General features: G+C 39.2%; 2 protein-coding genes across 3 annotated transcripts in view; both read right to left on the bottom strand.

The window, feature by feature from the left end:
• Nucleotides 1-337: 337 nt before the first annotated feature.
• Nucleotides 338-9684, bottom strand: TM4SF19 (transmembrane 4 L six family member 19). Of its 2 annotated transcripts, XM_043875099.1 has the most exons (7): nucleotides 9033-9684; nucleotides 6101-6182; nucleotides 4544-4745; nucleotides 4058-4135; nucleotides 1970-2139; nucleotides 1535-1718; nucleotides 338-389 (listed from the first exon to the last, which is right to left on the bottom strand). In XM_043875099.1, exons 3-6 carry the CDS (start codon nucleotides 4721-4723, stop codon nucleotides 1538-1540), a joined length of 609 nt encoding a protein of 202 aa, XP_043731034.1. In that variant the 5' UTR covers nucleotides 4724-4745; nucleotides 6101-6182; nucleotides 9033-9684; the 3' UTR covers nucleotides 338-389; nucleotides 1535-1537. The 2 variants fall into 2 exon arrangements, with proteins under 2 accessions (XP_043731034.1, XP_043731033.1); XM_043875098.1 differs by lacking the exon at nucleotides 338-389 and having other exon boundaries at nucleotides 623-1718; nucleotides 9033-9679.
• Nucleotides 9685-16419: 6735 nt separating this feature from the next.
• Nucleotides 16420-27905, bottom strand: part of UBXN7 (UBX domain protein 7) — a 58613-nt gene continuing 47127 nt past the window's right edge. Inside the window, exons 9-11 of the mRNA XM_043873896.1 lie at nucleotides 26243-26636; nucleotides 26047-26126; nucleotides 16420-24729 (exon numbers count right to left, since the gene is read on the bottom strand). Coding sequence (XP_043729831.1) covers nucleotides 24568-24729; nucleotides 26047-26126; nucleotides 26243-26636 — 636 coding nt within the window. The 3' untranslated portion in view covers nucleotides 16420-24567. The remainder of the gene's footprint in view (nucleotides 24730-26046; nucleotides 26127-26242; nucleotides 26637-27905) is intronic.

Here is a 27905-nt window from a genome sequence, read left to right as displayed (position 1 = left end):
TTATTTTTTGGTTGTGCTGGGTCTTTGTTGCTGTGTGGGCTTTTCTCTAGTTGTGATGAGTGGAGGCTACTCTTTAATTGCAGTGTGCTGGCTTCTTATTGTGGTCCTTCTCTTATTGCAGAGCATGGACTCCAGGGCACCTGGGCTTCAGTAGTAGCAGCACATGGGCTCAATAGTTGGGGCTCCCAGGCTCTAGAGCACAGGCTCAATAGTTGTGCCGATGAACTTAGATGCTCCTGGGCATGTGGGATCTTCCAGGACTAGGGGTCAAACCGGTGTCTCCTGCATTTGCCAGCAGATTCTTTACCACTGAGCCACCAAGAAAGCCCTCCATTCACTTGTTGATAGACACTTAAATTGTTTCCATGTCTTGGCTATTGAAAATAATGCTGCAACAAACATGAGGGTGCAGATATCTTTTTGAATTAGTATTACTGTTTGCTTCAGATAAATACCCAAAAGTGGTATTGCTGGATAATGTGGTAGTCCTTTTTTTAATTTTTTGAGGAACCTCCATACTGTTTTCCATAGTGGTTACACCAGTTTACATTCACATCAACAGGGCACGAATTCTTTTTTCTCCACATCCTCACTAACATTTGTTCTTTCTTTCCTTTTTGATAATAGCCATTCTAACAGATATAAGGTGATATCTCATTATGGTTTGCATTTGCATTTCCCTGATGATTAGTAATATTAAGCATCTTTTCATGTACTTGTTGTCTCATCCTCTTCTTATAAGGATGCCAGTCTTACTGGATTAGGGTCCCACTCTTATGACCCCATCTAACCGAAGTTAAGGCTTAGGGCTTCCCTGGGGGCTCATTCAGTAAAGAATTCGCCTGCAATGCAGGAGACCTGGGTTTGATCCCTTGGTTGGGAAGATCCCCTGGAGGGGGGCATGGCAATCCACTCCAGCATTCTTGCCTGGAGAATCCCCATGGACAGAGGAACCTGGAAGGCTACAGTCCATGGGGTCACAGAGAGTCGGACATGACTGAGCATCTATCACTCACTCAGCCTGAGTTAGCTTCTTAAAGGTCCTATCTCCAAAGTCACATTGAAGGCTAGAGCATCAACCTATGAATTTGGGAGCCACAAAATTCAGTCTTATTAATAAGCTGGTGAACTTGAATTTGGAAGGTAGGGGCTCCGGTACTGACTTTTCCTGAACCTAATTAAGTGCTTTTGGGCGGCAAGTCCATTATCCTCTAGGAGCCTCAACTTCATCTCTAACATGTGGCCAGTTTTACAGGGCTGTTGAGAAGCTGAAATGAGATCATGGCTGGAGGACATTTCATGGACTATAAGTTCCTACACAATAATAATGATTTAACTATTTCTTCTCTTACTATATCATCTTGTAGTAATTGATTTTAAATTCATTGTATCAGTCAATATATATGCAAGGAATCATTGTTATTATTACCACATGACTTCCTAAAGGGAAATTTGTTTATAATTTGTACCCTCTCTTGCAGGAAAGGTTCAAGGCAGCACATGATGAAAACACTTATGTATGAGAGGGCATTACCTGTCACTTCTCACAGAGGCTGCAGAAAAGGCCCAGGAAGCTGTTGATGAAATGAATGACCACCAGGAGAATCTGGAGGAGGCTGATGCACAGAAGGGTGGAGAAGAAGCACACGTGCCAAACGACAGCTTTAGAAGGCTCCAGGCAGACAGAGTTCCAGAGTGAATGTTCATACAAATAATTCCTGTCCCCAAAAATAAGGAGACCAGGGGTTGGAATAAGTAAGAAAAGTCCAAGCAACCTCAATAGAAACCTGGGTTCACCCTCAGCTCAGGTCGTAGGATTAGACTTTTGAGGGTGACTCTTTTTGTATTTGCAATTTTCTAAGAATCAGAGAAGCAGGATGCTAGAGTGCATGACCAAAAGGGGTTTGTAGCCCATGTGTGTGTCTTTCTCTTTCCGAAAAACTGCAAATCCAAGTTTCCATCCATTTACCTGTTATGCAGGTCTTTGAATGGGTAACCATGTTCCCAAGCCTGTGTCTGATTGAAGGGTGAGACATCGAACATGCAAAAAGGACCATCTTTCAGGGCTACTCCAGAAGTGATAAAGCAAATGAAGGCTCCAAGCAAAGCCAGGCCACTTGACAACAGAGCGGTAAGCATCTACACAAGGAGAGAAGAAACAGTGAGCCTGAGATGGGGTCATGACTCAGTGACTAGGTGACTTGTGGGGTGATCTGGACAAGTCTCACTTCTCTGGTGCTCAGGCTTTCCCCAGTCATGGGGATAATTCTACCCACAGCACCTCCTTGAAAACATAACCAAGGTAGGGTTGGTTGACAAGGGGTCACTGAGTAGAGCCAGGAAGGGGTGGGAAAGAAAGAACAGGAGGCGGGAGGGGGAGACACTGGCACCTGGACCAGGCAGCAGGCTCTTCAGAGCTTCTCAGCAGATTGGCATCAAAAATTGTACACTCAGGCTGCAGTCATTCAGTCTCTGGTTTAAAGGGTCAGGCTGGTTATCCAAGCCCCACTCCAACCCTTTTAAGGGAAGGCTATATTTTTTCAAAAGTTCCAAGCTGCCATCCATGATTCCTCTCTTTGTCTAATCAAGGAAGGAAGGGAGGAAGAGGGAGAAGAAGAAAGGAAAGGAGGGAGGGAGGGAGACAGAGACAGAGAGATGGGGAGACCAAGTCAGAGCTTACACTAAAATGACTTGAGTTCTGTCATTGTACTTTTCTAGTCTGTGCACCACTCATTTCCCTCCCAAAAGATAGTAACGTGTTTATTTCCTTGGCAGGATTCTAACTTCCAAATTGGTTTCTTTCTCAGAGTACTAGATTTTTTTTTCACCTTCCAAAAGAACATATGTTAAAAGTTTAAATAAAACATATATATATGTGTATATATGTATATACACACACACACACATATATATATACAAAAACCATATATAGTTTTTATGTAGAATCATAGAGTCATTTTCCCACTGATGTCAAGCTGGTTTAAAACTCAGGAGGGGCCAAAGAAAGGTGCATACTAGGTTTTGACTCTTAAATTAAAAGATTCAAGATGAATTAGTCTGACATAAGCCTAGGATGGTGGTTCTGGAAATATGGTCCCTGTCCTAGCAACATCACATCACCTGGAAACTTGTTAGAAATGCAAATTCTCCTCCCCCAACCCAGTCCTATGGAGTCAGAAACACTAAGGGTGGGGGGGGTGCCAGCAATCTGTGTTTTAGCACAGCCTGCAGGGATTCTGATGCACGCATTCAAGTCTAAGGGCCACTTGCCTAGGGGAAAACCAGACATGACTGAGAACAGATAGTGAATGAGATATATGGGTGTTTATATTTAATTCTTTAACTGTAATTCTAAATCAGCGGGGTTTCCATTATGTGGGTTGTAGATATCAAAGCAGACTGTAGATTTACTGTAAAAAGGACACAGATTCATGTGTCTGAGGCTGAATGAGCAATACACCTTATACACTTATGTACTGAGATATTTCAAATATATATAGATGCTGCTGTAATTAATAAAGTGCACATTTATTCTGGGCCTCAGTTTCATTTTCTGTGAAATGGAGACGTTAGACTAGAATCTAGTCATCAAATCTCTGGAGAGACTTTCAGCCCTAAAAAAAATTAAAATAGCCAGGAAATTTTCTATCAGTGACATATGACTACAAAGAACGTAATTCATGTCCGTATTGTTCAACAGGCTAAAACTAATAATAAGAACAGCTCATATATAACTGAATCACTTTGCTGTACTACAGAAATTAACAGGACATTGTAAACAACCATACTTCAATAAAATAAATTTTAAAAGAACAGTTCCCCACAAATGTGTAGACATTCATGGTTCATTAACACTCCCTGGACTTGATTCTCTTAACTCTCATTTTAACAGAAGGACCTCAGGTTCAGAAACCTTGCCCAAGAGCTTAGGACTTTTAAGAAGTATGGTCAGAACCTGACTTCATACCCCAAAACTGAAATTGCCTCATCACTCTGCCTCTAAAGTTGTAGAATGTGGGGACATTCTAGCTCTTAGAAGAGTAGAATGGGTTCTTACCCTACGGCAGGGCCCGATCTTACTGAAGCAGCCATATCTCCAGCCCATCAGGGAGATGAGGGTAGCTGCAGTGAGCACCTAGGAGAAGAGGGATGTGTGTTAAGAAGAGATTAGGTAATTTACATCTCTAACTGCCACCTAAGGCTGTTGAAACGGAGTGGTTGGACATCTCACCTGGACTTAGTTATCCTGTATTTCCCAGAGGGTTTGGCTTTGGCTGTCAGGACCCAATTTTGAATGACTAGCCTGATATGATTCTATGGACGGCAGCATTCACACCCAGCCTACCTAGTCCAAAATCCAGCAAACTTTGATCAGTCTTCCTAGGGTCTTCTATCCCTTGGAGTTGCTATAGATTCACAATCAGTTTGTTAGTTCAAACTTGTTTTCAAGAAATTACAAAACTCCTTCCCTCACCCCGACTTCGTTGCTCCACTCCTGGGGGACACTTTGGGAATTCACACTCAGGGAACCCTGGACACTTACCATGAGGCCTCCTCCCCAGAGCCCAGAGCCCAGCATGGCATGCCTGCCAATGAGGCCCCTCAATAGGTAGGTCACATCCCAGTTAGGAAACAGGAGCAGTGTGTTGGCCACAGCAGCAAACAGGGCTGTAGTCCCGAGGCTCAGCCCCAGAATGCGGGAGCAGGTCCGTGAGCATGCCATCACACAGGGAGAGGATAGTGTCCTGGAACCAATGGAAGGAGGGTCATGTAGCTCTGTTACTGGGACTGACAGGTAGGGGAAACCCCCAGAGCACAGGGCAGGGTGTCATCCTCTCGCTTTAAAAGTTGTCATTTTCAAGGTGTCCACTGTCACTACTTTCATTCAGCATTGTACAGGGGATCTTTTCCAGTGCAATAAGAAAATAAAAAGCAGCAAAAGCCACAGATACAAAAGAAAGAAGTAAGAATGTTATTAGTCACAGGTAACATGATTATCTGCATGGAAAATTATAAGGAATCTATTAAAAAGTTACTAGAATGAATAGGTGAGTTTAGCAAGGTTACCAAATAAAAAATTAAATACACAAAAATCAATTATATTTCTATATATAAGCAATGATAAATTATAAAATTTAAAAGAACATTTACAATAGCATAAAATATTAATAGAAAATACAGATAAATTTAATAAAATCTGTGTAAGACCTGTACACTAAAAATTATAAAAGTTATAAAAATTATAAAAATTGCTGAGAAAAAGAAAACCCAAATAAATGCTGAGATATAACATGTTCACAAATCAAAAGACTCAATATCAATGTAACCTTAGTCAAAATCCTACTAGAGTTTTGTTGTAGAAATTGGCAAGCTGAACCTAAATTTATGTGGAAAAGCAAAGAACCTAGATTTTTCAAAACAATTTTGAAAAAAAGAACATAGTTGGAGGACTTATGTGATTTTAAGACAAATAAAGTGGTAGTAATCCCACAGTGAAGTAATCGTATACACAGACATATGGACCACTGGGACAGACTGGAGAATTCAGAAATAGAGTTATACACATACGATCAAATGATTTTTGAAAAAGATATTTTAGTGGGAAAAGGAGAGTCTCTTCAACAAATGATCCTGGAATAATCCATATGTAAAACAAAAATATGTATTTTGCCTATTACTGGAAACCTTATTCAACATTTAACTTGAAATGGACCATGGATCTAAAACCTAATTCAAATTTTACCAAAAAAAAAAAAAATGGAGAAAATCATTGGGATTTCGGATTAGATAAAGAATTTATTAGATAGAATACAAAAAGTACAATCTATAAAAAGTGAAAAACGACTTCAAAATTAAAAATTTTTGTTCCTCAAAACTACCATTCAGGGGAGTTCCCTGGTGGCCTAGTGGTTAAGGATTCTGAGCTTTCACTTCTGTGGCCTGGGTTCAATCCCTGGTCAAGGTACTGAGACTCCTCCACAAGCCATGCGGCATGGCCAAAATCCCCCCAAAACAAAAACACAATAAGCTACTGATACATGCAATAGCATCGAATCTCAAAGGCATCATGCTAAATAAATGAAGCCAGAAAACTACTCACTGTATGATTCTGTTTATGTGGACTTCTAGAAAAGGCAGAACTATAGTCTAGTGATGAGAAGTGGATCAGTGGTTGCCAGGTCCTGGGAACAAAAGAGGGGATTAATATAAGGGACACAAGGAAACTTTTTGAGGTGACAGAAATGTTCTATATCCAGATTCTGGTGAATGCCACAACTACATATATTGACAAAACTCACCAAATTACTCTTAAAATTTGTGAATTTTATATTTCAATTATATATCAATAAAATTGATTAAAAATTAAAATGTTGTGTCCAGATAGGTTGAAAAATGCCTCCTCTATACCGTTACTTTTAGCCATTTCTCCTTTTTAAGTTTTCGCTGATCTGTGAACTTTTTATGTATATGAATTAGAATAGGACTAGTAGTATTTGGTAGACTCAGGTCAGTGTGAATCTGAAAAAACCTATACCATGACATCTCCAAGAAGTGGTTTGTTGCCACTTTGCAATTCAGTTAAATGTCTGTCTCAAGGCTCTGGACACTCCTCTCCTAACAGACAACTTTGCCCATAATCAGAAAATATGTGTGGATCAGAGTCTCCACCCCAATCTCTCTTTTACATATAAACATATAATCAAATATATAATATTTCAGAATTAAAGAATTAAGCATAATGTATATATTTGCCCTTACTAATTGTGTGGAATAATTGAACAACATCCATGTAAACACGTCTGGTTTATAAAATGGATCCTTGCCGCTAAGAAATATTACTATCATCTTCCAGTACTTCCTGGGAAGGACTATCCTAAATTTTAATTTTATCATACCTTTTTTAAAATGGTTTTACAAATTATGAACTTAATAAAAATAAACCACCTTAATTAGCCTAGGATTTTTTTTTTGTCCAGACTTCATCTTTTATAGAGACTGGTGTTAGACACAGCATTGAGAAGGCCATTTGGGTGGGGCTGAAGGGGTGGGGTGCTCTTGTGCTGTCAGCCCCCACCTCTCACATTCCCTAGCCTCCACAGGCCTTGGTGATCTTTACTTCCCCTAATCTAAGAGCCCAAACATCTCAGCAGCTCCTCCCAGCAGGGAATTTCCCAGTGCAATTGCTAATATTTTATTGGGATGAGTTGCCTTCACCATGTGCCCTCTCCACTGGGTTTTTGCTCTGTAAGCCATGTTTCTCACGGTGAGCCAAATAACTTGTCCGTGATGAAAGCAAGTTCAGATCTCTGTGGAGGGGGGGCACATGTTGGAGCAGTTGGGGGTAGGATATGGAGGAACAGTGGCCGTTTCCCCAGAGATACAAAGGGCCTGGCGGGGGGGCGCACCAGGGATCAGGAGGGATGGTGTGTCCCTTCCCCTCCGCCGTCCCCCAGCGGACCACCACAGAGCCATCTTTTCCTGAAGTAGTCCTCCAAGCTGATATGGTACCAGCTATTTCCTCTCTAGGTTTGTGGTCAGGAGACAGGGCACCTGTAAAGTAACAACTCCTCACCCCCAACAGCTTGTGATGCAGCCTCCCGCCGGGCTCTCAGTATGTGTCTCCAATCCAGGGTGAACTAACCAATTCAGGCTGTTAGCAAGTTACCCTACGCACCTCCCAGATGACTGACGTTTTGTTAGCGGCCCAAGAAAGGACTGGTGTGTGGCTGGACTTGGAGGCACGCTCTTTGGCTGGGAGAAACTTCTGCTCAGGAATGCCTTCAGCTGCCTTTGAATCATTCCAGCTATGAGTAGTAAGGCCTGTCTAGACATAGATCACTGACATGGACAAACCCCTAATCTCTTCCATGGCCATATTTCCAATCTGGAGTTTTAGAAGGGAAACTAGGGGCTTCCCCGGTGGTCCAGTGGCTCAGACCTTGTGCTACCAATGAAGGGGACCCAGGTTCCATCTCTGATCAGGGAACTAGACCCCACAGGCCAACTGAAAAGATCCCTCATGCCACAAGGAAGATCAAAGGTCCCACGTGCTGCAACTAAGACCCGGTGCAGCTAAATAAATAAATAAGGGAAAGGAAGAGATATGAACATGCAGAGGAAAACTAAATTGAGCATGGCCTTTGGGATGAGTGGGATTCAGAGGATCCTGGATGTCCTACTTCTCTGCTAAAAGCACTTGTGCTGCTGCTGCATCTCACAGGGCAGTGGCTCAGTTTCAATTTCACTTCCTCCCTCTGACTTTGTTCCTCTAGAAATCATAAAATTTTTAGAAATGCTTCCACAAATGTGAGCCAGGAGATTAGCAAAGAGTTTGGCTAATTTGATATGTGAAGAGACAAGCTGGGTCATAAGGTAAAACTTTACAACCAGGCTTTAGGAGAGGCCCTGATCTAAAGTGAGATCTGGAGTAAGTGAACAACTCATTAACTAGATGTCTGGGTAACAGTTTTAAGTGATCAGTTAAGTCATATAGAAGAGCTTGTAAATTCTGTGTGTCTCTAGATCTACCTTACTACTTAGCCAGCCTTTTTTTATCATTCTTTCATCAGTCAAATATTACATTAAGTGACCACTGTCTGCCAAGGCACTATTCACACTGGTGAGCCAGAGACAACCTCTTCTCTTGACTAACTTAAAGTCTGTGGGGACACTAACCAGGCAATGAGCAAGTACTGTGCAGAACTGTCCAACTGAAGGTGTGATGGAAGCACCAGAGGATTGCTTGATCCTGCCTGCAGACGCAATGCACAGCCTCCTGGAGGAAGTGCTAGCCAAGCTAAAACTTGACAACAAGGTATTAGATGGGCAAAGTTGGGAAGGGAAAAGTATTCTAAGCATGTGTAAAGGTCTGAAGTTGATAGACTGAGGCAAAGAGATGTTAAATTGCCTGAAGTCACACAGAGCTTAGCAGCTGAGGCAGGTATCCTCTGGATTAGAAGTTCGTGCTCTTAAAAGCTAGACCAAACTATTAGCTGGCCACCCCCTCACTGGGCCCTTTCATTTCTGCTTACCTGCTTCCAGTGGCAAGAATCAGGATGAGAGAGAGAGAACCTGGAAAAGGGCTCCGTGTTCAGAGTGGGCTTAAACTCCTGTGGCCTCAGCTGGGACTCCTGCAGGGTTGGACTGCAGGCTGTTCTTTCAGGACTCCTACAGAGGGCCAGGGAGGCACTGTTTATATGTGGAGGTCACCCAGGCGGGTGCATGGTGTGGAGACATGCCCCCTCAACACCGCCTACAGGTCTCCATAAAGGAAGCTTTCCTCTTCCTGAAGAGCCCTCTCCTGATGACCCACCCTCTGCTCATTTTCATGTGACACTAAGAAAGGAACCAGGAGGCATGGCCTCGTGAGCTAAAATATCTTAGTGAGTCAGAGGATGGTACCCATGAGAAATATCTTAGCCTCCCCTCTTTCCCAAGCAGCAACAGTGTTTCACACACTATCTGCCCATATTTGTTTCACTCTCTGCAAAGTTTGGGCTCTTTGAAAAAAAACAGCACCAAGCAGGGCAGCCATCATTTTTTTCCTTATCACCTTCCATACTTTGCTCTTTGCTGTGCTTCCTTTAATAGCTTTTTAACCTTCCAATTTTCAAGCTCCAGGCCACCATCATCTTGTACCACCATTTTAATAATATAACAGAGTGTTTGCTGTTAGATAAGCCATTTGGTTCGGAACAGAAATACCTTCTAAAATCTGAATGATATCTGACAGTCTGCCATCAAATCATTTTAATTGCCTAACTATGAAATGTTCTGGTAGCTCAGCGCCTGTAATGCAGGAGACCTCAGTTTGATCCCTGGCTTGGGAAGATCCCCAGAGAAGGGATAAGCTACCCACTCTGGTTTTCGTGGGCTTCCCTGGTGGCTCAGATGGTAAAGAATAGGCCCGCAATGCGGGAGACCTGGGTTTGATCCCTGGGTTCGGAAGATTCCCTGGAGAAGGGAACCGCTACCCACTCCAGTATTCTTGCCTGGAGAATTCCATGGACAGAGGAGCCTGGCAGGCTACAGGCCATGGTTTCCCAAAGAGTCGGACAGGACTGAATAACTTTCACTTTCTTTCATGAAATGTCCTAACAGACACTGTATGTAAAATCCTTTTGCTGAAATCCAAGAAAAGGAGAGGGCTTGCATCTTATGCCATGAGAGGAATCTTGCCTCTTATTTCTCAAAATAAACTTGTGAGATAGGTATTTTGTAAATGAGAAACTGAGGCCCAGATTATTACTGAGGATCAGTGAACTATGCAAGTTCACATGGCTAATAGGTATTTATAGCAGAAATTGAGACCCAGATCTTTTAGATGCCGAAGCACTTTAGCATTGACTCCAAGAAGCTAGTTGGGTTGGGGAAAAAAAAATCTCAAACATCAATGTGTGGGGCTATAGAGTGTAGTTAGATGACATAGGATCATTTCCCCAAACTCACTCACTGTTACTCTGAGCAAGTCAAATTTCTCTGGGCTATAATCTCTTCATATGCATGATGAAGCTAATCTAATACTTATTTTACTTGCTTTAGGTCTGTTGTAAAGATCTAATGAGATAGTTTGTGAATGTGTTTTATAAGGTGAATAATGCTTGTTCTTAATATAAAGCTTTGTGAGTCCTCAGCCTAGTATCTTCTATCAGAATTCAATTCTCTGGGTGACATAAGAATTCACTTGGGCTCTAAATGATTCCCTTTTATCATGAAAATGGAAACTGGATCCTATTTAATGAACTTTCCCAGAGTGGTTTACCAGCTTTTGTGTCAGGCACATATACATCTGCATGCGCAGAAATTTCATAGAAAGCATAGAAAGCTCATATACAGTTTAAAGGAATATTAATAACATAATTTTTCTTCTCATACATATGCACCAAGGGTTTTCTTAGTATTGTTTTCATCATTAGTAGAAACTCTGTGCAGTTACTCCAGCCAGTGCATGAATTAATTCATTAATCAAGTGACTCCTGAGTTCCTACCATGTTCCAAGTTCTATGCTAGATTCTGAGTCTACAGAGCAGAGTAAGATACAGCAGCCCCTGCCCTCATGCATCTCAGCTGTGGGGGAAGAGGCATATAAATAGCATAGGTAAGTAAAAATGAAGTGGGAAGTGGCAAAGATTTTTTAAACAGGACATGAAAAGCAGGGACCATGAAGAAAAAGACTGATAAATGGAACTTAAAATCTTAAGAACCACTTTTTAAAAGACATTAAGAGAGTGAAAAAGCAAACTACAGATAGGAAAAAACTTCCAATATCTATATTTGACAAACGTCTCATGCCTGGAATTATAAAGAATTCCTACAAACCAGTGAAGAAAATGACAAAAACCAGTAAAAACTGGGCAAATGACTTGGGCAGACACTTCTCAAAAAGGATCACCAAATGGCCAATTAGTATATGAAAAGCTCTAACTCACTAAGAAAAGGCAAATTAAAACCACAATGGATACTACCAAACACCTACTGGAATGGCTTAAATTAAAAATATTGGTAAGAATGTGAAGCAATTGGAATGGAACTTTGCTGGTGGGAGTGTAAATTAGTATGACCACTTTGGTTAACTGTTTGGCAATATCATTTACCAAATGAAATATTCACCTACACTATGACATAGCAATTCCCATCCTAGGTATTCCCAAAGGAAAATGCTGGAATTTGACTTTAACACCTTAAACTTAAACTAACCTAAACACCTAAGTTTGGGCTGGTGAGGGCAGTTTAAGTCTTTGTTCCTTTGGGTAAATTTGTGACAAATAATTCAATGATTAATCTTATGAACAAGACCCTCCTTTTAGAAACTATATACTTGCTATAAACAATTATACTAAGGCCAGCTTAGGTCAAATTCTTCATTCCCTTTTGGTAAGACCTCTATGGTCACAGAGTCCTGGTCACTGCCATGACAGAACTAAACATCTTTTTGCAGATATGTTAATGATATTTGAAGCTGGTTCTATTAGAGGCAGAGCTACTAATTATTCCTTGGTTGGTGATACTTCTACGGAGCAGCAAAGGGGAATCCAGGGAGGGCACAAATTAATGGGGCCTGGGTGGGAAAACTATTTGCCTAATGCCATAAAAGGCTTCCCAAGGCTGAAAGGCTTTCGAAAACAGAATAGATGTTCCATCCTCGATTGGATGTGGGATTTGAGCAAGGAATAGAGGAAGTTGAGAAGATGCAATTCACTGGTAGAAGGGAAAAGGAAAAGATTACAATCAGGCCAGTCTTTCCCAAATAAGAGTGACAGACTCATCAGCTTCCTTGTGGGTGGGTACCAGCCTCCACTGACCGCTGACTAAATAAGGAAGCACATTTTCCTTAATTGGAGAGGGAGGAAAAAAAGGAAGATAAGAAATGTTGAAAGAGTTGCCATTTATACCAGTTCACTGAAGAGGAAATTTGGGATTTTTCCCCCTTTTTTTCTTCATTAGTATAAAAATGTAACAAAGACTCAAATTAACCTTCCATCTCCAACACCACACTGAAACTGTTCTTAGTCTCCAATGATTTCTTGTCTATTGAAAACGTGACCCTAGACAGAACTAGACAGTTGGTGACTAGATGCTTTTTGAACATTCTCACTCTTGGCTCACTTGACAGTTCACTCTGGTGTTTCTCCTCCTTCACCGGTCACACCGCCTAGACGGGGCCTCTTCATGTTGGTAATCTCTAGGCCTGGGTTCTGGGCCATCTTCTCTTTCTCCCTAGTGACCTCATTCTTTCTCTTGGCTCTAAACTTCATCTGTAATGCTGATGATTTCTAAAATCTCTTCAGTTCGGTTCACCTCTCCTCAAGCATCAGAATCATGTGTTCAACATGCTGTACTACACCTGCACTTGGAAGTGCCACAGTGAACACATCCAAAATGACTTTTCCACAAAATCTGCTTGATCCACCAGTCTTTCTGTCTCAGAAATGACATCCCTACCTACCCACTGCCCTGAATATTGTCAAAGCTGTATATTGTCACTCTACTTATTTAACTTATATGCAGAGTACATCATGAGAAATACTGGGCTGGAGGAAGCACAAGCTGGAATCAAGATTGCCAGGAGAAATATCAATAACATCAGATATACAAATGTACCACCCTTATGGCAGAAAGTGAGGAAGAACTAAAGAGCCTCTTGAAGAAAGTGCAAGAGGAGAGTGAAAAAGTTGGCTTAAAGCTCAACATTCAGAAAACTAAGATCATGGCATCTGGTCCCACCATTTCATGGCAGATAGATGGGGAAACAGTGGACACAGTGGCTGGCTTTATTTTTCTGGGCTCCAAAATCACTGCAGATGGTGATTGCAGTCATGAAATTAAAAGACACTTGCTCCTTGGAGGAAAGTTATGACCAACCTAGACAGCATATTAAAAAGCAGAGACATTACTTTGCCAACAAAGATCCGTCTAGTCAAGGCTATGGTTTTTCCAGTGGCTATGTATGGATGTGACAGCTGGACTACAAAGAAGGCTGAGCGCCAAAGTATTGATGCTTTTGAGCTGTGGTGTTGGAGAAGACTCCTGACAGTCCCTTGGACTACAAGGAGATCCAACCAGTCCATCCTAAAGGAGATCAGTCCTGGGTGTTCATTGGAGAGACTGATGCTGAAGCTGAAACTCCAATACTCTGGCCACCTGATGAGAAGAGCTGACTCATTTGAAAAGACTCTTCCAACAACACAAGAGAAGACTCTACACATGGACATCACCAGATGGTCAACACTGAAATCAGATTGATTATATTCTTTGCAGCCAAATATAGAGACGCTCTATACAGTCACAAAAATAAGACCAAGAGCTGACTGTGGCTTAGATCATGAACCCCTTATTGCCAAATTCAGACTGAAATTGAAGAAAGTGGAAAAAACCACTAGACCATTCAGGTATGACCTAAATCAAATCCCTTATGACTATACAGTGGAAGTGAGAAATAGATTTAAGGGACTAGATCTCATAGAGAGATTGCCTGCTGAACTATGGATGGAGGTTTGTGACACTGTACAGGAGACAGGAATCAAGACCATCCCCAAGAAAAAGAAATGCAAAAAAGCAAAATGGCTGTCTGAGGAGGCCTTACAAATAGCTGTGAAAAGAAGGGAAGAGAAAAGCAAAGGAGAAAAAGAAAGATATACCCATTTGAATGCAGAGTTCCAAAGAAGAGATAAGAAAGCCTTCCTCAGCGATCAATGCAAAAAAATAGAGGAAAACAATAGAATGGGAAAGACTAGAGATCTCTTCAAGAAAATTAGAGATACCAAGGGAATATTTCATTCAAAGATGGGCTCAATAAAGGAAAAAAATCATAGGGACCTGACAGAAGCAGAAGATATTAAGAAGAGGTGGCAAGAATACACAGAAGAACTGTACAAAAAAGATCTTCACGACCCAGATAATCACCATGGTGTGATCACTCACCTAGAGTTAGATATCCTGGAATGTGAAGTCAAGTGGGTCATCACTACAAGCAAAGCTAGTGGAGGTGATGGAATTCCAGTTGAGCTATTTCAAATCCTGAAAGATGACGCTGTGAAAGTGCTGCACTTAATATGCCAGCAAATTTGGAAAACTCAGCAGTGGCCACAGGACTTGAAAAGGTCAGTTTCATTCCAGTCCCAAAGAAAGGCAATCCCAAAGAATGCTCAAACTACCACACAATTGCACTCATCTCACACGCTAGTAAAATGATGCTTAAAATTCTCCAAGCCAGGCTTCAGCAATACATGAACCGTGAGCTTCCAGTTGTTCAAGCTGGTTTTAGAAAAGGCAGAGGAACCAGAGATCAAAATGCCAACATTCGCTGGATCATCAAAAAAGCAAGAGTTCCAGAAAAACATCTATTTCTGCTTTATTGACTATGCCAAATCCTTTGACTGTGTGGATCACAATACACTGTGGAAAATTCTGAAAGAGATGGGAATACCAGACCACCTGACCTGCCTCTTGAGAAATCTGTATGCAGGTCAGGAAGCAACAGTTAGAACTAGACATGGAACAACAGACTGGTTGCAAAGAGGAAAAGGAGTATGTCAAGGCTGTATATTGTCACTCTGCTTATTTAACTTATATGCAGAGTACATAATGAGAAATGCTGGGCTGGAGGAAGCACAGGCTGGAATCAAGATTGCCAGGGGAAATATCAATAACCTCAGATATGCAGATGACACCACCCTTATGGCAGAAAGGGAAGAACTAAAGAGCCTCCTGAAGAAAGTGAAAGAGGAGAGTGAAAAAGTTGGCTTAAAGCTCAGCATTCAGAAAACTAAGATCATGGCATCCAGTCCCATCACTTCATGGCAGATAGATGGGGAAACAGCGGCTGACTTTAATTTTTCTGGGCTCCAAAATCACTGCAGATGTTGACTGCAGCCATGAAATTAAAAGATGCTTACTCCTTGGAAGGAAAGTTATGACCAAACTAGATAGTATATTAAAAAGTGGTGACATTACTTTACCAATAAAGGTGCATGTAGTCAATGCTATGGTTTTTCCAGTGGTCATGTATGAATGTGAGAGTTAGACTATAAAGGCGGCTGAGAGCTGAAGAATTGATGCTTTTGACCTGTAGTGTCGGAGAAGACTCTTGAGAGTCCCTTGGACTGCAAGGAGATCCAACCAGTCCATCCTAAAGGAGATCAGTCCTGGGTGTTCATTGCAAGGACTGATGTTGAAGCTGAAACTCCAATACTTTGGCCACCTGATGAAAAGAGCTGACTCATTGGAAAAGACCCTGATGCTGGGAAAGATTGAGGGCAGGAGAAGGGGACGACTGAGGTTGAGATGGTTGGATGGCATCACCGGCTCAATGGACATGGTTTGGGTGGACTCCTGGAGTTGGTGATGGACAGGGAGGCCTGGCGTGCTATGGTTCACGGGGTCGCAAAGAGTTGGACACGACTGAGCGACTGAACTGAACTGATGCTGGGAAACATTGAGGGCAGGAGGAGAAGGGGACAACAGAGGATGAGACGGTTGGATGGCATCACCGACTTGATGGACATGGGTTTGGGTGGACTCCAGGAGTTAGTGTTGGACAGGGAGGCCTGGCGTGCTGTGGTTCATGGGGTCACAAAGAGTCAGACTCGACTGAGCAACTGAACTACTGTGACGTATTCGTTGGACTGCCAACGTCAAATATAGAACCTTACTTTCCTTACAAGGCTAGCCAACCCAACAATTTCATGAACAGTTCAGCCAACGTTCATAGAGCTTTTATCATGAATGTTCAACATATAACTAAGAGTAGAGAAGAAGCTAACAAACGTCACCCTTGATAATGGAATGATGAACTAACCTTTGTCAGTAAACACTAGTGTCCTCAACATGAGAACATGAGGGCAAGCAAACCTGAATTGTACTAACAAAAGTATCAACAGTACCCAGTCTTACCTCACAAAAACAGTAATGCAAAAAAACTAATACTGAAAAGTTTTTGATTTTATTTCCAAGATCAAATATTACAACAGGACATTTACATGTATTTATAAAAAAATGCAGCAGTTGAATTTATAGATCAGAGGTTTCCTTGAGTTTGGTCCCTCTCTCAGCACAGTGAGCTGATGTCTTTGAAAGACTCCCCTCCCTCCCCCACCCCAAATGTCCCACCGCCCCCTCCCCAATTCAAGTTGCAGTATCAATATAAAGTAACTGGGTACAACACAGCAAGAATATTCACAATTTGGTACAGCCAAAACCAGAGGATCACCAAGAGAAAGATCCTCATTTTAGAAATTATTTACCTATAGACTACGTGTATCTATAGATATATCACACCCAGTTATTTAAGATTTCCCTGGTTTTAGAGCAAGTGGAAGTTCCATTGAGTCTTAGCCAGCAGTTACAGCTCTGCTTTATCTAACAGCATGTTTTTCTCCTCCTACAAGTGTATATTTTCTATGGTCTCCTTATGTCTTCAAATTTAAGGCTTTCCCTAGCACCTTTATTATCTCTTACTAGATATACAAGAGGGTCTTTCAAGTGTCTTGAACAAAAAAATTTAGTGGATGATCCTGTCGCCCCTTTCTCACTGGTCCCAAAGCCTTCTTCCCACTCTTGAGAACTGCAGAAACAAATGATCTCTCCTAGCACCATGGGATTAAAGCCCTGAAAATTGAGAACTATATGTTATGTGCATTTTAGGGAGCACTTGCCAGAAACACTACAATAGGAGCACTGTCTCTGTCCATTACCTTCTTGGATTCAATAACCAAATTACACTACAGATTAAATTTAGAGCTTGTCCTGCATTAAGAATGCAAATCTCACTGAGACCACCACTTTATCCAGAATAAGTTGAGTATACAAACATCCCAGGGAATTTCTAAATACCGTTAGAAACTGCTTGAGAACACTAAAGCAAATACCCTAAGTTGACTTCACTCAAGTCCCCAACCCACCCCCGTCCCTATCCCCAAATTCCATTCCTTGATTAACTTCTCCGAATAAGATGGGAAGTGAGGTTTGGAAAATGACATGAAAAATGTTGAAAAAACACAATAGTGAGGACACCAGAATTGGACATTCCAGATGATTCAAAATGCAGTTAAAACTGAACTCATACAAAGCATGCAGAGAAGCCTACAAACACTCCTGAGAGTTTCCATGGAACAATCAATACCTACTTTCTTTCTTAAAGGGTTAAAATAATAATAAAGACACCAGATGCTTAGAAGTTGTTAACAATCAAAAGGAAAACCGTTCTTAAAAAAAAAAAAAAAGATTCTTAAAGGAGTGAATAAAATTATTTCTAAGATTCATGCCAAAGCTTGGCTGGAAGCCCCTCAAAATCCAAGTATCATATTAGCATCAACTGGTACTCATTTCTCTACAACTAAGACTAGAGGATTATCTCACATCTTTACTGTCTGTCTCCCAGCAAGTTTTAAATAGTCTTTCCAAATCTAAGGGACAAACCTAGGAAAGGAACAAGGCCCAAGTCCCCAAATAGGTAAGATAAACAGCCACTACAAGCTTACTACTAATTAGCTGAAATGTGGAGGTCACATACTACTTTCATTCTAATTAGCAGGTAAGGGGATTTTCTGGTGGCAGTGGTCACTCCATCAGAGGTTTAACTTACAGGGCAGTAAATTATCAAAAAGCTACTGTTAAGAGCATATGATTAGTGTCAAAAACCTATTTATATTTTGAATCACACCATTTATTGATATTTTTCATTAGTAAGAACACAGAAGCTTGAGAAAAGCATACTATAAAACCATTTTGTTGAAAACAGAAAGATATCCAACTGAGCATCAACATTCCAATGTCATTAACTTGAATATGTCCTGGTGACACATACTAGAATCAGCAACCTTGACAGAGGAAAATAAAAAAAAAAAGCAGAATGGCAGGGAATGGTTTCAGAATTTCTCTCCCTTATCAGTTAAGATGCCCATATTGAGTCTAAGAAAAAAACAGAAAAGACTTTAAGGAGGGGAGAATTCAATTCCAAGTCAGAATTTATCTAATGATTTGAAATGTTTCCCATTTTATCTACCATGTCTAAGAAATGAGTGATTCATGGTGGCTGAGTTAGATTAATAATTTCTTTCAATGGAGATAAAATTTTTCTTACATTAAGTAGAGCTTATTCATCCAATCTATAAACCCAAGTGACTTTATAAGGGATATAAAATCTTAGGGCATTTTGATCTCTGTAGAGGAAACACTATTAAGCAAACAACAAAAACTTGTTGTTTGGTACAACAGAATTAAGTACAGCAAGGCAAATGTCCATATTTATAGATTAATATGTGATTGTTCTCAGGCAAAATACTACCATCAGTATTTATATCTCTAATCCTACAAGTAAGTCTGGTTATCTTTTGAAAATGCTTTACAGAAATACTAAATTATGTTTTATTAAGGTAGTTCATATTAGATTGCTCAACTCTACTTTGAGATCATATGTCAAAGAAAAGCCTGTACCAAAACTATTATGTTTATGAGAAAGACTGAGATTCTAAGCAATACAACAGCATTCCATAAGCTAAAGAAGAGGGAAGGGTGTTATGGACTAGCTATTCTATATTTGGAATAAGGATTCTTAGTTAGAGAGAGAGTTATAAAAAATGATGTTTGCCTCAAATTCTTTCCTGGTATATTAATTTATAAAAAATGAAAAGTTATTAAAAGTCAGAAATTGAATTTCTTAAACATATCCAATTTCATTAAAAATTATGACATTTTCTGAGAATAGATGTCAAAAATCAAGAACAGAATGGAAACGTAAAAGAGAAAGTTGTATTAAAAGATTTTCTAATTAAGGGTCTCATTACATTCAATAATTTAATCACACGATCACTTCATGGGAAAACTACCAAGGTCATCATAATCTCTATTAAAAAAAAAGGCTAAGATTCTAATCTGTCTCTCTAGCAGGACTGACACATAGGTGAATCAAAGACTGAAACAGCCATCACTGAAATATAGAATTTTGACCTATCAGGAGAAATCACCACACTGCCTTGGTGTTCTCTGTTGGTTATTTTCAGTACTACAGAACATTTTTACCACTATTCTAAAATGTATACAGTGCAATACTAAGTTTCATGGCAAGACAGTAAGTAAAATGCTAAGCAAGGCAAATAAATGAAGTTAAATATTCATAGTACACAGCTGTCCTTAAGTGGCCTTTTCATCAAGGCTTATGTTTATTGGAAAATTGCTATGTTCACCAGAAGGGTGGGTTCTTCTTACTCTCATTTAGTTTTACACAAGACTTTACTTACTCATCAACCCCCATTTCATGATTTACTATTGAGTAATACTTCTGAGTACTATTTACTCTCTCTCTCTGGCTCTAAATGAAAGAGATCCAGAAAGACAGAATGACACCATGGAGATACACTCTATGGGATAAGAAATATTTTAAAAAGTCAATCTAATTCGATCCTGAAAAACTTGTTTCTGTCAAAACCAAGTGAATTCTACAATTTACACAAATCAATTTCCTAACAACTGCTTAGTCAGTAAACTGCTTTGTTTAAGCAAACACACAGAATTAAATTTAACTCTGGCTGTCAGTGAAATAATTGGTTCTTATTACATTTTAGTTACACTCAGCGCTGATTAGGAAAACAGCATTAAGTTTTAATTAAAAGTAATGAATTCTGTTTAAAGGATCGTTAGTAAACCTGAAACTATTATACTCTCCTTCTGGAGATTTCAATCATCACAGTATGGGTAGATCAAGTTACTGGACAAATGAAACCCGGACACAGGGAAAAAAGCAAGAACTGATTAACAAGAGTACTTTTAATTACTCTAGGGATAATATATAAATAAAAGGAAGAGACTCAGAGCATTAAATTTTGGAGTGGAGAGGATTCAGAGATAATATAATTCAGTGGTCTACAATCTGTGGGTTCCCAGAGTCTCTGGAAAGGACCTGCAATTCCACATGCACACTTACATTTTCTCCACCTAAGGAATTAAGGATTTTAATACTTAACCCCACAACTCCCCACCACTGCCGGATTTTAACGTTACAAGCCCTTTTACTTGAACAGACTAAGAGCTATTGATCTAGTCCAATTCTCAACAGAGAATTAGAAGCACAGATGTAACCCAAGTATACTTTATACCTAATATAGTGCCCCTTCTGCATATAATATATAATACATTTAATGTGTACCTGGGAAGAGAAATTAAATCTTCCCTTTCCAGTAGGAAGTGGCTCCCTCTGGTATTTTCCTAAATGTCCAAATGAGATCCCTGCTGGCTTAAATCTTTAATCCTGGGATCAATAATTCTTTCCTAGTTATGCCTTATTGTTAAATGTCACACCCTAAATCTAGCAGTTTCAAAAGCTGGTACTAAAGAATACAGGGGAATCAAAAGAAAATGTGAGCAAGTGTTTGCCACTTTTCAGTTTTATTTCCCTAAATAAAACTTACACTATTCTTTACCTTTTCTAAACTTCTATTATAATTATGGTTCAGACTCAGGAAAGTAAGTGTTTACATGTTCTATTATCTCATGTGTAGTGTGTCTCTCCAACTGGATAAAACAGGCAGGAAGCAGATCTTAGATTAAGATTTTTCCAACTTTGATTAAGGACTCAAATAACTGTTAACTTACAGAGTCAAGGAAGTAGAATTTTATAGAAGATTTGAAAATACACACACAGAATGTTCAACAATCTAATATAGATGGGATATAGAAAAGATAATTGTATCTTTTCTGAAAAATGGTTAAAAAAAAAAAAGTTGATAAAATTCTTTTTTATCCTTTCCATTTTTTTCTTGGCAAATAGTGCCATAGTTATTTTCCTTTCACATTTTCATCAGTGCATCATTTTTAAAAAACAATTAGTAATCAGCCCCTGAAATAATGGTGTAAATAAGACTATATAGGCATAGTACAAATCTCACGAGCTTTAAGGAAACAAAACCAAATAACTTACAGAGCCAAACAATGAGAAGATAACCTTTTGAACAAATTGATTTCTGTTGGAGACCACAGCACGGGAGTGAAAAAAAAGCATGAATGCCAACTCTGATTTTGCCACTTACTAGCTGTGACATCCTGAACAAGTTCTCTAAACTTCAATTTTCTTCCTTATCTATAAAATGGGGAAAATATGCATTTTGTGGAGTTCTTAGGGAGATTAAAGGAGAAAATGCACATGAAATACTTAGTACTTGTTAGTTACTAAAAATTACTTTCCTGTTCTTCCCCCGTTTGGCTATTCTCTTCTCTGGTCCCTTCATAAATCAAATTCAAATGATTTCCTGTTACCTTCCTCCCTACTAATTTTCATTTCATCTCCCTATATTTGTCTTCTGTCATTTATTCTCATCAAACTCTATCTTGTTCTTTTCCTTCCTACCTTTTAAGGTCTCTTTCAAGCTATTTCCAATACCTAAGAGGAGTGACTATTTTTACCTAATCTTACTAACTTCATTTTATCTATTCAATAAAACCTCTCTTCCAAAGAGCTAAGGAATTTGCAGAGGAAATAAGACTTACTAATAAAGTGGATTAAGTTCTTGCACAAAGCACAATCTATACTCTTCCTGTGTACAATTCATAATGCCTTTCTTGTGGGCCTGTACACCAAACCCAGGATAATTACACTCCTGCCTCAAAATAAAATCCTCTACATCTTGAACTCTAAAAACCCCTGTTTTATTTAAGTTGGATCAATATCTCATGCCCCATCTCTTTGATATGCTTACTTGTATCACTTTGATGTGGTCATCTCATAGTAATCAAAGTTGAAAAAGTTACTTTGGTTTCTTATATGTGGATATGCCAGAGCTGAGCTTATCAGAAAGAACTACATCTTATCATTAATGAACATGTTGTCTTAAGGTTTCTAGATATGTTTTACAAAGAGAAACTAGTAGGTAAAAGAATGAAACAGAATCCTATGGGGAAAATTCTTGACTTCATATTTTTAACAGATTTGGACTTTAGCTGTGACTCTGCTGAGAGTGGAGACAGGTGCCACCACAGCACCAAAGCTGAGCATAACCTCACCTCTTACCCTGTGCCTCCCTGAATTTTCAGATTTTTGACCTTGTCTATGACCAATAGTTTTTTTACCCCCTAATGCACCTTTGTATATAGCTCTGTTCTTCAGACAGCAAGTATATTATCCAAGTTCAGAGAAACAATTGAGGAATTAACATGAAAACCATGCTTCCTCAGTGAATCAGAAGTTGCTAGTTAGCCTCGAGAGCCTATGAAAATACACCAAAGTGGTATTACTCAGTCACCAATCTAAAGAGAGAACTTTGACTCAAGGTATAAATGAAATTGTAATTATATAAATATATTTATAAATATTTATACAATTATATACTTATACATAAGCACTTACACAGACTTAGAAAAAATGTAAGAACATCAATTCAAAAGGACTCACTGAAGAATAAACAGAATTTTCCATGATTTCCTTGAGGACATACATAACTCATTCTTTAGGGAGGGTCCCTCAAAGTCCAACCATTAGAAACCGTATTCTCTAATTGTGTACTAGCAACACACAAGCATCTTTTTTCTTTTTAAATCCCCCAGTTGCCAAGAGAGTGATCTTAAAATAGATGGGAACCTAAAGGTCTCTGAGTAATAGCAATTTATGTTCCTCAAGTAGAAGAATCAATCAATCTAAATCCCAATCAACAAAATAGGTTCACTCTGTATTATGATTTTATAACAAGTTAAAGTTCTGATTTTGCCACCAGAATTACTGCTACCCGTTCAGAGGACTCTAAAGCTCAAAATAAGAACTGAGCATAATGTGAAGCTGGTAAGTCTAATCGTATTAAATAGATTCAAGATGACCTCTTCTAAATAATACTGAAAAAAGTGCTCACCAACTACAATTTGAATGTGGCTTCTGTTGGCAGAAAAAACCCACACCCGAAAATTACAGGTAATCTTCCCCACTTCCGTTACTAAATGTTGTCTTAGGAATTGATTTTAAGGGTCCTCCCCTTAGAGCTAAGTTTTCAGTTTTGATACCTTTTGTAAAAAACTGCATGAGGAATTAAGCTCATTCAATCACCAGAGCTTTTCAGAGACAGTTCCAACCAATGGTAAAAGATAAATCATTATTTCTAACCAAAGGAACATGGTTAGCAACTCTCAGCTGCATCTTCTTCTTTTTCCCCTAGGGCATACATTAAGTATGCCTTAAAGCACATAGGACAATCAATAACCATAGTGGTTACAACTACAAGCCATTGTACTCATGATTACTTAACAGCTGCCTTCCTATAGATCACTTGTGGACCCAAACAATGGAAGGGCCAAAGGAACTAATATGCTGTACTGGCAAAAACAGCAAAGTACCTTCCTATCCTAGTCATCACAACGTGCTCACAAAATGTCCATCCCAAGATTAGCAGGATCAAGATAGTTTACAGAGTAATAACGAAGAAAGCTGTCTCAGGCTAGGATACTGAAAGCCACTCCATGCTACTCACCCTAATTTAACACTCTGTCAATAACACATATCATGGAAATAATTCTAGATGGGAGTTCTTTGAGAAAAACATTAAATATAATGAGCAGTAATTATAAAGGATGCTTTTTCCATGTAAACAAAAGCCTGGGCACTTTGTTACGTGGTATTTCCTACATGAACAACAAAACAAAACATGTGTTAGAGAATTTCTTCTCCCTACTAAAAAAGGGCTCACAAAACAGAGAGGCTGTTCTTATTCTGAATCTAGCCATTCCTTTACCAAAGGAGTCTGAGGAGTAACATTTCATTTGATCCCCTAAAAGTGCTGTGTAAGAGACCACTTATTGGAACACACATTTCCTGCTGCCAGTACTAGGAGGTCTTATCCTAACACTTCCATTTGGTCACCAGATTAGGTAAGAAAGAGAGAGAAAAGTAGGAAAAGGAAGAAAATGGGAGAGGAGGGAAAAAAAGGGGGAAGGTGAGGTTGATTACAGGAGAGAACAAGAAACAGAAGAGAAGGCAGGTGACTTGCTTGCCCAACTTTGGCTCTATGGTCCTATGAGCCAAAATGCATACTCAGTGACATGGTATCTCACAGAAAAAGGGAAAAGGGGTAAGCTGAGAGAGGTCAGGCCGTGATGTTAATTTCTTTCCTGTACAAAGACAGTCTCTTGAGGACAAAGGCCTGCCTCCTGTAATGTAATGTCATAGTCCAGATGAGAGAGTTTCCTCCGAGGGAAGTTGGTGAGAAGTTCAAAACGTTCATTTGGATATCCTTTAGACTGGACATGCTTCACCAAAGCCTATGAAAAACAAGAGAAAAGACAAAGTTGTTAAATGAAAACAAAAGACAGACCATAATGAAGAATTAAAAAATATAATATTCATTTTTATATCAGATAAGATGTAAGTTTAAGTTATAAAAACTGAAGCTCACTCTTGTAGAAGTGGCAATATAACACTTTGCATGGGGAGATAATAAACCTGTACTCAATAATTAATAGCCAGTAAATGACATTGAAATGTTCAGGGTTATTACTGTCTCACCAATAAACAAACCCAATTTCTGTTTATAAGATTATTATCCTCATTTTTAAACATTTCAGTAGTTTTCCTTCCTTCTATTTATCAGGGAAGATACGTCCTTCATCCTATCTTGTCAGTAGTGCACTGAATCCTTTCTTGCCTTTTCAGAAGCCATGCCACCACCACAAACCAAGTTCTTTTACATGTATCTTCAACATCTTTTCTACAGATGCTTCCCATCAGACTTAAACATGCTTAGTCTCTCCTTCAATCATGTTTCTCTCTCTGACTGCTGCTCATTTCCCACTCTAGATTCAAAACCAATCTTCTGGAAAAAGTGGTCTATACTTGTATTCATTGTTTCATTTCCCATTCCTTTCCAATTACTAGACTAGGGAGACATTCTAGGTATTAACGCCAGAGGCCAGAGTCTGCCTGCATTTGTCACAGTCTTCAAGAGTCTTAATTATTTTCAGCCACAGGAAATGGCCAGGTATAAACACTTGACCCAAGGAGGATTCATTCATAGGCTAATCTAAACAAGTCAGATTCATTCTCTTTTCCAGGAGTTGAAAAACACAGAGGGAAGGCTTATCAGCTGTGGACTCTAGAGGAAAAGCTCTCAATATATCCCTATTACGGATTATGTACAAGCTGTTTTCCAAACAACGGTCACCAGAATACAGAGAGAAGAATGGTATGAAGCAGAGAATCACCAGGGGGAAACTCAACAGGCCCCACAAGAGAAACACACAGAAAAACAGTCATGGTTTTTAACTACTTTTCAATTCCAGCTACTAGGAAACCCAGGAGGCCCCACTACAGTCATCAAATAAACCTCACTCCTTTTCCAGGTAATAATTTCAGTTGGGTTTCTATTGCAAGGAGCTATGGAACAGAGAAGCCTTGACTAGAACAGACTATGCAAGTTGCCCAAGATAAGGTGGGAAGGAAACAAAGCAGTGAGAATTAAAAGATTCACCACAGTGAAGTTTCCAGTTAGAGGTAAGACCTAACTAACACCCATATCAAAGAATCATCAAGCTAATTATACCAATTAGTTTCTCTGCTTCAAGTAAATTAGATTTACTTACTAGTAGTTTAGCTTGCTCTGGAAGAGTGATTTGTTCCCTTTTTCCATCTGGATACCGCAACATCAGCTGTGCTTTTGGTCCTAAAGGAAGGGTTAAAAAAATATATATAGCTGTGTGACAGAAGACTAATTTAAACAAATAATTCTCTTCAGCAATATTTAAGTTTTAAGTAAAGGAAGTTTAAAATGTGACCCACCATTTACATCAATGCCCTCCACTATTCCATCTGATTTTTCAGGTGACATCTCCAATATTTCTGAATCCACAACTGGCAATCCTTGGTGGTTTGTGGCTGTTCCAGGCTCAGTTCTGGCAGGGGGCTCAGTCAGTGACCTTCTGTTCTCCTCTTTTCTATGCCCCAAATCTTTGTGGGGAGACTTTCTAGACTTCGCAAGATTCTCTATCTCCTCCTCTTCATCAGAGCCACAAACAGATATGAACTCCTCACTGCCAGAAAAAAGTTCAGATTCAGATTCTTCATCTGAGCGGCTATCCTGTTTTGTCTGTGTGGAATCAAAATGTGTCTCTTGTAAGGAGGCTCTGATGGCAGCTTCTAGCTGACTGTCTTCACTTGCATCTATAAGGCTCTCCTGCAAGATGCAGTCATACAACATGGGTAGAAAGAAAAAGAAAACAGTTAAACCAAAAAAATAATCAAGTCAAATAGGGCATGGGAAATGAAACAGTCAGCTTGCCGTTATTATTGTCTGCTGGATGTATCTCTTCTACTAAATTTTAAGCTATTTGAGGGCAACAACTTTGTCTTAAACAGCCAAGTTGGAATGTCATTTTCAACACAAAAATAAAAACTGTCACACCATCTGGCACAATGACTGCAAGCACAGGATTTGGCAGGATGTGGGGTGGGGGAAATCAAAGTGAATAAAATCAAGAAAACAACTTATTCCTTGCCCAGAACAAGCCATGAATTAAGGTTTTAAATATAAAAGTTGAAACATTAGTCTTTAACATGACTAAGCACAAAGAAAGATGTCTATCTTGCTCACTAACCAGCACTGCTTTGGCAGACAGAATGCTCTCAGTAAATAAATAACTCAGTAATGATCATTTTACAAAAAAATCTAACAGTCAGATCTTTAACATTCAAAACAAAACAAAATACTGTATAAAAAATATGAAAAAACAACTATATTTTTCCAAACTTAATTTCAATGAAGGTTCTCACTGTGATCATGAAAAGCAACTTTCAATAGTTCTCCCCATGGAAAAGTCCTAATGTCATAGATTTCACTAAACTTGTTGAGTCACAAAATAGGCATTACTAGAGTGAATCCAAACTATACAAAAAGATTTTTTATGATAGCCAAAAGCTGAACACTGGATATTTTATGATATAAAGGAACTACAGTTAATTTTTTGCAGGTGTGTTAGGGATACTGTGATTATTTTTAAAAAATAAAAAGAATCTTTTATCTTTTAAAGATACATGCCAAAGAATTAATGAATGAAACAATGAATTCTGAGATTTGCGTCAAAATAATTTGCTTCAAAGGATAGGGTATAGCTGAAACAAGACTCACCACAAGTTGTTAATGACTGAAATTAGTTAATGGACACATAGAGGCTCAATAAACTCCTTCTATTCTAAAATTTTCCACAATAAAAAGTGCAGGTTGCTAACAAAAAACTAAAGGAGTTTCAATTTGGCTTACCCTATCTGCCAATAACATAACAAAAAAAAACCTTTTTTTTTTTTTTAATTTTAAGGCAACTTAAGACTAATTTAGCATCAAAAAATAAATAAATAAATAAAAAGGCAAGTAGATGTACCCATGTGACCGGCAATGGCTTAGGTGAACTGTAGGTTTATAATAATGATATTACACAGCATGCAGCTT

The sequence above is a fragment of the Cervus elaphus genome, chromosome 19 (assembly GCF_910594005.1).
Source record: "Cervus elaphus chromosome 19, mCerEla1.1, whole genome shotgun sequence".
NCBI classification, from domain to species: domain Eukaryota; kingdom Metazoa; phylum Chordata; class Mammalia; order Artiodactyla; family Cervidae; genus Cervus; species Cervus elaphus.
Note: the sequence above shows the minus strand (reverse complement) of the source record. Positions and strands in the feature narration are given on the sequence as shown.